Here is a 13,451-nt window from a genome sequence, read left to right on the forward strand (position 1 = left end):
TTTTTAATCTCTTGAAATATCTTTATTGATCCAAATTAATTATTCCGTTAGTTTATCACATTAACTTGGTTAACTTGATCACATATGATAAACTGTAAAAAATATTATGTCAGATGGATGTTTGTCAGTTAGGCAAAATTAATATAGTTAGTGCAAAAATCAATGGAAAGACCAAATTGATATAACAAATTAAGACACTTTAAAATACCACTAGATAAGAAAAAAGGCATTGATTTAACAGATATTTCATTTTCAAATTTATCATGAAAAAGTCATGTATAAATTTTGTAGTCTTAAATAACAATTTCATTCCTATAAAATATTCTATTTTTTTTGTAAGTTATGAAACTAATAATTTGCACATTTTTTCGTTCAACTTTTGAAATTGTTTGCATTTTGTCGCCCAACTTCTTTTATTGCATATTTTGCCATCACACTTTAATAATTTCTGCATTTTATCACTCAATTTTTAAAATCAAAATGATTAATTATAATATAGGGGACAAAATGTGGGAACTTATTAATTTTTGTTACCCAAAAAAATTAGAAATTTATTTGCTTATTATTTAAATGTTGAGACTATGATAACAATGTTATATAAATTTAGAAATTAAAATGAATGTTTACTCCCTTAAATGTCAAAGTAGAGGATAAATGTGTTTATTTTTCGTAAATAATATCAATAATAATTAACACAAATAATAATAATTTGTGTTTTTTAATTAAATGGTTTAGAATTTAAATTCTGATTTGATATGAAATAAAGTGTGTTATAAGAAAAATATTTATTTTGTATGGATTCACCGTTCCGATCAAAATTAATAATTATTTTTTACAAGAAGTACTATTTATACCAATATCATTTCAGACAAAACAAAATATACTAGAAATGTCAATGCAAGTATTTTTTTTAATAATAAATAACAACAAAACGTAACATGGACAGGAATAACCGAATAATCAGAGCTGAACAACCAAATCCGTGTTGGATATGAATGGCGGCGAAAAGAATAAAGTTATTAATTTGTGTTAGTCTTTAGCACCAATCAGAAGAGGATCTTCACGACCTGTTCAGTGTTCACATGGATATTGATAGATTCAGTATTATATGTTTCCAGTTAGTTTTGAAGGAAAAATAAATAAAATTAATTGTAAGACTTGTTTTGGACATTAAAAACCGTCATAAAATCACATGCAGAACCCACTTAAAAAGCTTTATTTGTAATAGTGGGACTAGCTAGCTATAAGACCAGTAGCTATAAGACCAGTAGTTAGTTGAGTTTCCATTTTTTCCTCCTCCTTTTAGATCAGTTCAATACTTAAATGGAATCACTGTAGTATTTTCAAGCTACATATACTAATAATACTATATAGTTCCACCCCCCATATCACTGGGAAATTATTTAGTCCCAACTAGATTTTGTTGTAAGGGGTAAAGTCTGTAAATGTACCTGAGATAAGATTATTAAGTAACATGATGATAAAAAAAAAAAAATGAGATATAAAAATTGTTATAATTAAAAGTGCGTACAAACGTAATATAACTCATGTTAATTATTATATATGTTGGGCAAAGATTAGTTTGATAACTGGTATACATGAGAAAACCCTATTTGAAAAGGAAAATAATTATTTCACATCTAAGAGAATGTTTAGATACATCTATTCACGATTCAACTGTATATATGGAAATGCAGACAAAAAGAGAGAGAGAGAGATCGACAGAAAATAAGAATTATTATTATATGATGAAAAAAGATGTGAGATGAAATAAAACAAATTAATTACCCCTGTATATGATTCAACCCATTCAAGTATTAGATCTGCGCCCTAGCACAAAAACAAAATGCAAAAACCAAAACCACGTTCATCACCTGTAGCATTCTACGCATGCATGATTAATTACGACTTACGAATATATGACATTGTCAACGATTTTATTCTGATATGCTTGCTTACGTATGTATTTGTGCCTCTTTGGGTTATTCATGGATGATCGCTACTCGCTGCAGTTAACTGTGCGAAGAAGAAATTATAAGATAATAATAAATTAATAATTGATATATGTATGATATATTAGAAAGAGAAATAAATAAAAATAATAGATGACAATGAAGTATTTATATATCTTTATTTTAATGTCTTCCTAAAAATGGGGTGAATTTAGATGTAGGAACAAAAAAAAGAATAATAAACATGATAAGTGAAGTAATAAAAAAATAAAATAAAAATGTTACGCTAGAAAAAATAAATATGCATATTATAATAAGAATTTAATGGTGATGTATTATTAATATAATTTTTTTTAACTGTTAACTAATAAAAATTACTATTAATATATTTTTGAAAATAGTTATTATAAATGTTAACAACCATATGTACATGATAATTTCCGGAGCGAAAAATATATAATAATTTGTAATTGAAGTATATATCTTATTTTTACTTTCTTACAAAGACTAATTATAATTGATATCGTAGTTGGTTTATATAAGCGCTGATGTATATAGATCCTAGGGTGGCACCATGGAACCTGCGGCGTTTGTATAAATTATAAACAATTTTTCAACCTTTTTGAAAACTCTATATATTTAACTTTAGTGTCTGTAGCTGATAGACGAAAACCCCGTTCTCACCAATTTACTGTAACTATTTTAATTTCATTTTCACTAAAATAAATATTCAGCTAGCAATGGCCAACTAATTAAGGTATTTCATTCATAGAAATTCAACACTCAAATAATCAAACAAGTAATGAATTTAAATATTTCTAGAACAAATTTTATTAATTTTTACTTATATAAAGAATATTAATTATTTTTACATTTTTTAGTTATTAAATATATTTATTTTTTTATTTAATATATTTTTATAAGGTAGAAAAAGATAAATAAGAAGATTTTGTAAGATGATGTAACATAATTCATAGGTAGAGCAATGACAAAATGAAGTAATTTGTTGAAAGAAACAAGTTAATATCAGCAAACCAAATACAAGTTCATTGAATCGCCATTCGTCATCCTACTAGAAGACAATTACTTAACTATTGATTAATTTTAGTAAAATTATCCTTTTAGTCAAATAAAGGCCAACTATCAAAACACAAAACTTAATTTATTTACACATTTAACATTCATCATCTCATTTATTATTTGTTTTTATTTTATAAAACACAATCGATTGATTGTAGTTTTAATTTCATTTTTGTAATAATTTATTATCTATTTATTCTATTATTTACTAAATAATATTAGAATAATATATATATATATATATATATATATATATTATTGTTAAGAGTAGCTAATTGATTATAAATATTAATTAGTTACTGCTAGTTGTTGTTTTTTTTACTGCAGTTATAGTTGTTAGAAATAATTGTTGACTCTAATAAGTATTATAAATACAACATCTAGAACTCTCATTGCTTAACAAGTTATTTATTTTAAGATATTGCTATTTAGTGTCTTTTTTTTTATTATCTTGAAGGAAATTTACATGTCATATTGAATTGTTTAAAATCAATATTTATTGCTTCTACAAGCGCAAACTTACATGAAATTAAAAATAAAAAAATTAGAATTTTAAATAGACTAAAACTAAAAAAACACAAAATTACAAAATTAAAAATGAACAAAACAACTTACAATGACCAAAATTAAAATAAAAAAAAAAGCAACTCAACTAAATTAATATTTAAGTCTTTTATTTAATAAATAACAAACAATTCATATAAGGACAATGTAAATATTGTTTATTTATCATTTAATTACAAATCATTATAATATTAAAAAAATTATTTCATTCATTCTTATGTATAAGACTCAATTATCTAATTTATTAGAATTAAAAAATAATTAATTTAGTTAAAACAATAAATTTATTCTAAATTTATATTTTTTATATCAAAATCCCTAGTGTTATTAATATTCTTTTCTCTCTTTAAATATAATTAATTAGGAGTATTTTAATCTAAAAATATTTAATGCAACTAATAACATAGATTAGATATTATTAGGGGTGGGAATAGGTCAGGTCGACCTACAAGAGTCTACGACCTGACCTACATAAAGTCTGGTTTGAACTAGTCTATTTAATAAAAAAGTTAGGTTCGGACTTTTTTAAAAGTTTATTAAATTAAATAGGTTAGACTTAGGCTTATTAAAAAATTTTATAAGCCTGATAGGCCGGCCTATATATATGTATATATACTTATATTTATTTTTTTTGGTACCAATGTATATATATGTGTCATTGCATTGAACAGAACATACAATATAATTTTTTTTTTAAACTAGTAAACTTTGATTGATTACACATTATTGTTCCATAACTTTCATTCTTATAATCAAGTAAGACTTTAATTATAATTTAAATGGGGTGAGTCATGTGCTGATTGTCATTTTGGCTTATTTTTTTTATTCCTTTTAACTTCCTCTTCTTAATGAGTTTCTCTCTTTTATAGAAGAAAAATTTCAAAACCTTACTATTTTTTCTTTCATCTTCTTATTCCTTTAACAAGTTGTAGAGCAAACTAAAAATTGTAGAGCAAACAAAAATTATATCATTTTCATTGGCTTATTTTCCTATTCCTTTTAATGTAAAGAAGACTTTTAAAGAGACTATCAGGCCAAACTAGAATTTTAAAAAAGTTAGGCACAACATAAAAGCCTTTGATAGGCTATAGGACAGGCTGAGACCTAAAAAATTCATCGTAAATTAGGCTTAGACCTTTTAAAGTCTGACATGACGTGACCTATTCCCACTCTAGATATTATAAAATTAAATAAATATGCATATTTCTAATTTGGATCTTATATAAATAAGAACAAATTAAATATTATTTTTATAATAATTATCTTAAATTTTATTCTAAAAAATATTTTTTAATTAAAGCAGTGATAATCTTTTTTACTGCAATCAAAGTAGTGAACAGTAATATATAAACACTCTAATAATATATACCTTTAATTTTTTTTACTTAAATGTACTCTTTATTCCTTTTTTTAAAAAGATTTTGGCACATTTTACCTCAATTTTTTAATTTGAGATATTTTATCATTTTAAGAAACTTACTTATTTTGCCACATGTTATTTATCCATTAATTAGTATAGAAGTTGGAGGTAAAATTTATCAAAAAATAAAACTTATAGGTTAAATTTTCCATAAAATAAAAAAAAAATTGGATGCAAAATTTTTCAAAAAATTAATTAAAAAATTAGGAGTAAAAAGTTAAATTATGTTAAGAGTGGAATATAAATGATAAAATTCATAAATTTTTTAAAAGTTAAGGATAAAATGTGTCAAATTAATTTATAGGGGATAAAAGTTGTCAAAAATTAAATAATTAAAAAATTAAATGTAAAAAATATAATTAATTAAGCCTTAATTTTTATCTATCACATTATTTCACCTATAATATTTTTTTTTCTCCTTTTTTTTATAACTTTGACTAGGTATTGAATAGTATTTTTTTTCTTAGGTCAAATATCATAAATATTTTTTATCTACTATATGAAAGATTAATTCTACTCAAACTGTTGCTGACAAAAAAAATGGAACAACATCTCTCTCCATAACTAGATTGTTGGTGGTGGTGTCTATTCTTTTTTTTTTTTAATTAATTGAATGCACCACAAAAGTTTTCCGCTTTTCCACAAAAGTTTTCCGCTTTTCTTAGCGCTTAAATAGTTTTAATTAATTGAATGCACCCCGAAAGTACATTTGGACTGTGAAAGGTCTGCGTTATGAATCTTTGATTTCACACGAGATCAGCAGGTTATCGTGTTTGTGTTATTAATCCTGGTTATCACATTTTTTGCTATTTTAAAAGTGAATTAAAGCTTATGAGTTATGAGTATACAACAAAAAAACTCAGTTAAAAAATATTTAAGAAAGTATGTTTAGAAATAAAAAAATGTGTATAAAAATATTTTAATTTTGAAAATATTAAAAAATAATGAACTTCAAAAATATTATTTCAACGATGATCTGGAATACTCTATTATACTGCACTTAGTTTCAATTAGAAAAAATGGAGTACTAATGGAAATATCAAGAAAATTAAAAATCTCTTTATTACTATACTATAGTTAGAGATAACTTTTTTTTTTTTTACTGAAGTTAGAGATAACTTACAAGAGTAAAACTCTGGTTACATTTTATATACCCTGAGTCACCATTTCTTTTTCCACTTTTCTTGTGGCTCAATCAATAAAAATATTTGGTCAATGAAAGTACATTTGAACTGTACATGGTACGCATTATGAAAAAAACTATTTCACAAATGAAATCGGTCATCGCGTACGTGTTTGTGAACCGTGTAGTGTGTACATGTGTTTTTCAACTTGCCTACAATTTTCCTTTTTTTTGTGCCCACAAAAAAAAAGTTTCCTTTCTTTGTTAACAAATAAAAAAAATGCTTTCCAATTCGAGGTCAAAAATCTCCTCCAGGTGACCAACACGTGTAGAATTACGCACCCACACACGAAAAGTAAAGTCCATAATTGCAAACAAAATCAAATGCTTACTGTGAGAAGAAAACCAACTAGTCTTAAACTTGAAAGTCAAATAAATCCCCACATTTATATTTCTAGAAAGAGAAACGGCGTCGTTTTCTTCGCACGCAACTGTGCCTCTATATATAACCCTTCCACTGCCCTTTGCAAGCACCCTTCATCATTCATCAAATACTTGCAGTGCCACGGAAAACATTATTCGTCTTACCCGAAAACAAACACACACTTCCTATTACTGCTAAAACGCCGTCGTTTACTGAAAATATGAGATTCATTTGCTTCGAGCCGAAAACGCAGTCGTTTTCCTTTTCCCGCCACACTCCGCCAACGAGTTCATCATCACCTTCTACAAGCACTAAGGAGAGCTTTGAAGAAGCAGAAACTCTGATACTAAAATGGAACCCTGAAACCTCTGCGTACGGAAGAGTAACCTCTCTCTTCTACAACGACAAAGCTGAAGCCATGCACTACATCCACTGCGTTAACATGCTTCAGAAAACCATGCACTCTTTGATCTCTCAGAACGCTTCCTCGCAGAAACTCATTCTCGCCCATAACCTAATGCAAATGGCCATGAAGACACTCCAGAAAGAGTTCTATCAGATATTATCAATGAACCGGGCCCACCTTGACCCTGAATCCGTCTCCACCAGATCCTCCACCACTTCAACAAGAACCTCTTTCTGTTCCGACAGTTACGACGGCGGCACAGCGGAAGAAGATGTTCGCGAATCGGGGGATTGTATCTCCGAAGTCGAACGTGTTTCTTCTGAAGCCATGGCGGATCTGAAATCCATCGCGGATTGCATGATTTCCAACGGTTATGCGAAGGAATGCGTCAGCGTTTACACGACCATGAGAAAATCGATCGTCGACGAAGGCATTTATCGCCTCAACGTGGAGGAGTTTAGTTCCTCGAAGGTGAACAAGATGCACTGGGATGTGCTCGAGTTGAAAATCAAGAGCTGGTTGGAGGCGGTTAAGATCGCCGTGAGGACGCTCTTCGCAGGAGAGAGGATCCTCTGCGATCACGTATTCGGTGCGTCGCAATCCATCAGTGAAGCTTGCTTCGCCGAGATTTCTAGAAGCGGAGCAAATCTGCTGTTCGGATTCCCCGAACTAGTCGCGAAAACGAAGAAATCGCCGCCGGAGAAGATCTTCCGGATGATTGATATGTACGCTGCAATAGCCGGGATGTGGTCGGAGATTGAATCGATATTCTCGCTCGATTCAACAACAGCTGTTAAATCTCAAGCCTACGGTCTTCTTCTCGGACTCTCCGAGTCTGTACGAACGAGTTTATCGGACTTTGCGACCGCAATTCAGAAAGACTCTTCCAAATCGACGGCGAACTTCGCCGGCGTTCATTCCCTGACAGTGCAAGTGATGAATCACTTGACTACTCTCGCGGATTACAGCAACGTGCTCTCGGAAATTTTCTTCGACGTGCCACCGCCGCCGAGGTCGCCGTTGCCGGAATCTTACTTATACAGTCCAGAATCCGACAACACCACCACGACGGAGACGGAGTTTTCAGTGCAGATGGCGCGGCTTATTCTGATTCTTCTCTGCAAGATCGACGGGAAATCAAGGTATTACAAGGAAGTTTCGTTGTCTTACCTGTTTCTCGCGAACAATCTCCGGCACATACTGGCCAAGGTCCGTGCGTCGAACTTGCATTACGTTCTCGGCGACGATTGGGTTTTGAATCATGATGCGAAGGTGAAGAGGTTGACGGCGAACTACGAGAGAGTGGCGTGGGGCAAAGTGCTTTCGTCTTTGCCGGAAAATCCAACGGCGGAAATGTCGGCGGCGGAGGCGAGGGTTATGTTCGGGAATTTCAATTTTGAATTCGAGAAAGCTTATCGGAGAGAGAACACGTTCACCGTGCCGGAACAGGAATTTCGAGAAGAAATGAAAGCGTCTCTTGTGAGAAAAATAACCCCAATTTACCGCGAGGCGTATGAAACGCACCGTATTGTAATGGGAACGGTGAGGGAAATAAGAGAGTATGTCACATTTGCCCCTGAAGATGTTGAGAATTACATGATGAATCTTTTCTCTGAGGGAAGAGCGAGCTCCGGTAGCGGAGGAAACAAGTCATGTTTTGTAAAGTGTAAAAAATGCAAATGAAAAGATATTTCACAACAAGGGTGCAAAAATTGTTTTTTTCTGGATCCTCTTATCTAATCATTTTCACTGAAGAGGGTTACTACTTACAATTACAACAGACACATATTATTATATGATTCTTTCCTTAATTGAAAAAAAAAAGGACTTCAAGATTACAACAGTGATGGTGTGATTGATATAGAAATTTCAAGTTATATACGTAAATTTTTTGGTGTAAATGTAATATTGATTTTATGAATTATTTTTTCGTTGTACTGAAAATTATAGAAATAATTTTAATTATATTTGTATATTATAATTGAAAAATAAAAATTACTTTTATTAAAGCTTAATATTGATAGAAACTTAGTTTGGGAACTAAATAAAAAGATTTATGCATTTATGATGAAAATTTGTTAAAAAGTCAAATTTTAAGATAGGTGTATGAGCTTTTCCCTATAAGTAAATAGCCTTGCTACTAACAAAAACAGAAAACTTGAAACAAAGTGTTACAAAAAAATATCAAGATTGTTATTTAATTTATGTATTTGTATTGGTAAAGATGTTTTACATCAGTTAAGAATACGGGTCAAATATTTCCTATAAGTCTCTTTTCTTGAATTAATTTTTGAGAGTGAATCTAGTTAATATTTAATATGGTACTATACATCAAGTATATATATTCAGTCTTAAAATTATTAACCTACTAGCAGATGTCAATCGTGCAAAACCTACACTTTAAATATCTAATCCTCTTAATTATAGTGTGTTAAAATGTTCCATATTAACTAGAAATATAGTTAATAAGACCAACAGTATTTTCCTCTCAGGTTAATATCTGGAAGTGAGTTAAACTTAATTAATTTCTAATATCAGTAACATGAATATTATAAAAACATCAACCATGCAGTGATCTTTCATCGATATGATTACTCCCTGTTCATTTTCTTACGCTGCTTCTTTAAAAATTAAACTATTAATGATAAAACATTATAGTGAACTTGGACTTCTATACAAGTTAACATGAATGTTTAAACATGTTTGGAGATGGAATAAAAAGAAAATAAAATTAAAAAAGGAATACTTCAACAGTGAGAAATATTTTTGGTTCATAAAGAGAATATTGGACGAAGAGGTGTTATAGAAACGATATATCATGGGAAAAGAAATGCTATAAATTTCAAAGTTGCGGCTTCCAAATTTGGATACAAAACGAGTGGTATGACTCTTTAATAATTTGCCCCAAAACTGGAATTCAAATAACAACTGCCAATAGAATAAAAAAAAAAGCTTCCTGAAACAATACTAATTGGGAAAAGGAGGTAGGGGACATGACCTTAGAGAATCTTACATTAAGACAAAAATATGTCCAATTATATAAACAAAACAACTCTCATTTTGAGATGTCTTAATTTTACACTCATTCAACGCAACAGTATACTCTATTTCTCTTCTATTTTTATGTTGAATAATGTCATGTCTTTAATTTCCACAATTTTTTCTATTATTTTATAAACAATATAAAATGCATTCATTATTACCATACAAAAAATAAAAGAAAGATTAGTAAAAAATATATTATAAGACAATTTAGAATTGTTCTGTTATTATATTATTAATCACATATATTATACTATAGTTTTTCTATGTTCCTCTTCTTTAAGGGCGTCTATGCTCTTTACAAAAATGTCCTCAGCACAATTCTTGTTATAACAGAGTTGTGGATACTATGAATCTTATCATATTATCTAATGTTGATTTGAAGTAATTAAAGTTTATAAGTCATAAGATGCTTTAATATTTTAAGTCAACGTTGAATGAAGTATTATTAATTTACAAATCTAAAAATAAAACCCACATTTATATTATGTTTTCAATTGTTTCTACACTCGAATTTTCTCTAGTGTTTTTCAAATTACTATCATAGATTAAATATAGAATATCTTGTTCCAGACTTACTTTTTGGATTCTTTTTAAAGATCATATATATCTCCCAGGGAGACAATGTTAGTATTTAATCCTATTATTCCTTGAATACATAATGTTGTGGATAAATAAATTATTTTAGGCATAAATTATTTTTTTCCTTTTTTTATTTAAACAATATTTTAATTCATCAATGCATGTGATGAACATTAATGTTTTTTCTTTCTAATTTTCTCTTATCAACGTTGATTATGTTGCAGCTTTATTTGATTATTTTTCAATTCTATTTAACTAACTATAATTAATTAATGGAGGGGCGCATCAAAAACCAAACTAAGACATCTCCAATGTAAGTTTTTTAAGCGAGCTTCTTTTGGCATATGCAAAGTTATTTTTTTAGTTACTACAGTGTTATATCATTCTTAAAATGTTTATACAATTTTGTTTTAATGATAAAAATTTAAAAAAAATTCACATTTTTATATTTTTCATGTACTTGTTTGATGCTCGTTGATGCAAAGAAAAAAAATTTAATGCTAAGAAACTATTCTTATTCTAAAGAAACCTACAATGTTACGGAGATTTTCTCTAATAATGAGTTTCTTGAAAAAAAAACGAATTATTCTCTTAAAAAACTCATCAAACACCTTCCATTAGATATGCTCTAAGAATCATATAGAAAAAATATGTGAAATGAATATATCAAAGAAATTTATGAAATTTACTTTTAAAATATTCTTTTACATGTAAAAACAAAAAAAAATAGTTAAAATCATAAAAATAATTAAGGATAGTTAATTGTAAGAAACTTGTCAATAGGCCTCCGGATGGATCAATGATCTAACTCAACCCAATTATATTGAGATATATTTTAAAAGTAATTGGGTTAAATTAAATCTGATTTAATATAGATCCAATTATATTCAAATTGGACAATGGGTTTTAAATTGTTAATCCATCATCGAATTCAACCCAATCATATAATAATAATAATAATAATAAAATATTAATATTATTAATAAGAATATAATAAAGGCTAACATGTAATTTTGGTTTCCTAGTTTCCAAAATTTATGATTTTGGTCCCCCTTATTTTTAATTATAATATTTGGTCCCCTAATTTATAAATTTGCGACTTGGTCCCCTTGTAGATTATTAGAAAATAATTTCGATTAATAGAGTTATAAAGTTAATCATAAATTAATTAAAAATTATTAATTATTAAAAACTTTAATAAAAATTATTAACACTAATTCTCCACAACAATATGCTCTTCTCTTCTTCTTAAACACCTCTTCAACCTCCATAGCCGCATGCGACTCCACTGACAACAAGTTCATAATCTTTTATTAAAGTTTTTGAATGATAAACAATTTTTATTTAATTTTAATTAATTTAATGACTCTATTAACCATAATTATTAGTTAATGATTCACCGGGGGACCAAAATTGTTAATTTATAAACTAGGGGACCAAATGTAACAATTAAAAATTAAAGGAATCAAAATCATTAATTTTTAAAATTATAGGAATCAAAATTGTAATTTAGCTTATAATAAAATACAAAAATAAAAATAATGAAAATTTAAAATTTTTGTATGCAACAAATTTACATATTCTATGTAATTATATTGTACATTTTAAGAAAAATTGTTTTAAAAATTTTAATTTTTAAATTCATGATCCAACTTGATCATTATCAGATTGGATTAGATTGAATTTGACAACAAAATATTAAAACCTGATCCAACCTGAAATTTTTTAATTGAATTAAATGATGAGTTTTTCCAAATCCAATTCAACCCAACTTGTATACACTTTGTTTGTTAGCAATAAATTTTGGAGAGAAAAAATCCTAAATTAAAATAAAACATTTTCCAGTAATTATTTTGTTGCTCAATTGCTTATTAGTTGATATGCTTCATATGCCAATATTAGACATATACGCCTTATAACAATATAGGCAATTAACCTGTTAATGTCGGCCTATGGAGAACTGTTTTCCTACAAATTTGATAGAAGAACTGATTAATGATGATAACATGAGCTTGGCTGATGAGTAGTAGAAGAATTCAACTTCACCAACTGACAAACATCAATAAAAAAAACCTTGATTTAATTGTAAAATTCATCCCTCAATTTTGTTGTTTTACTAAATTGGTTCCCTTATCACTATTTGAGATTCCTTATATTTCAAAATTTGAGTCTTCAGAGTTAACTTTTAAACGTTGACTAAAAAGTTGATCAATATTTTCTTAAAAAATAAGAACTTTAAAAATACTTGAAAAATAACTAGAATCATGGTCCTTGGAGTGAGAAACACTCTTTTACCATTACACCCAAATGTTCATTTGAATATTTAGTATAAAATATAGCATTAACATAAGTTTAATTTTATGCAAAAATAGTTTAAAATTCAATTTTTTTAATTTATATTTTTATAATCTCATATATTAAGTTTTAAAATATAATATATAAGATTAAATTTTATTTTCACATAAATTAAAATATGTATATTTATATAAGTTTTATTTTTATTTTATATATTATATTTATTTTTTAAAATAATACTTGTGAGTTAGTGAAAATATTTTTTTAATCTATATTAACAAATTCACTCCTAGGACCATGGTTCTAGTCCTTGCTTAAGCATTTTTAAAGTTCTTATTTTTTAAGAAAATGTTGGTCAACTTTCTAGTTTAACCAATTTTTAAAATTTAAATGTGAATGATTAAAATCAGCAAGTGAATTTTGAAATATAGGAAGACTCAAATAATGATAGGAGACCAATTTGGTGAAATTAAACCAAAAATCTTTTTGTTTCAAAATACTCAATTTATTGTTAACTATGGCAAGAAAATTTTATTCATGATAGGAAATAAACACGGATTCTT

The 13,451-nt window shown here is 27.9% G+C and overlaps 1 protein-coding gene across 1 annotated transcript; it reads left to right on the top strand.

The window, feature by feature from the left end:
- The first annotated feature begins 6,659 nt into the window (after positions 1–6,659).
- LOC114370004 (exocyst complex component EXO70H1-like) lies at positions 6,660–8,812 on the top strand. Its single transcript, XM_028327290.1, has one exon. It carries the CDS (start codon positions 6,784–6,786, stop codon positions 8,650–8,652), a length of 1,869 nt encoding a protein of 622 aa, XP_028183091.1. The 5' UTR covers positions 6,660–6,783; the 3' UTR covers positions 8,653–8,812.
- The last annotated feature ends 4,639 nt before the right edge of the window (positions 8,813–13,451 follow it).

Source organism: Glycine soja, chromosome 10 (assembly GCF_004193775.1).
Source record: "Glycine soja cultivar W05 chromosome 10, ASM419377v2, whole genome shotgun sequence".
Taxonomy (NCBI): domain Eukaryota; kingdom Viridiplantae; phylum Streptophyta; class Magnoliopsida; order Fabales; family Fabaceae; genus Glycine; species Glycine soja.

Coding starts and splice junctions, on each gene's coding strand:
- LOC114370004 (XM_028327290.1), top strand. CDS start 6,784: ATGAGATTCATTTGCTTCGAGCCGAAAACGCAGTCGTTTTCCTTTTCC.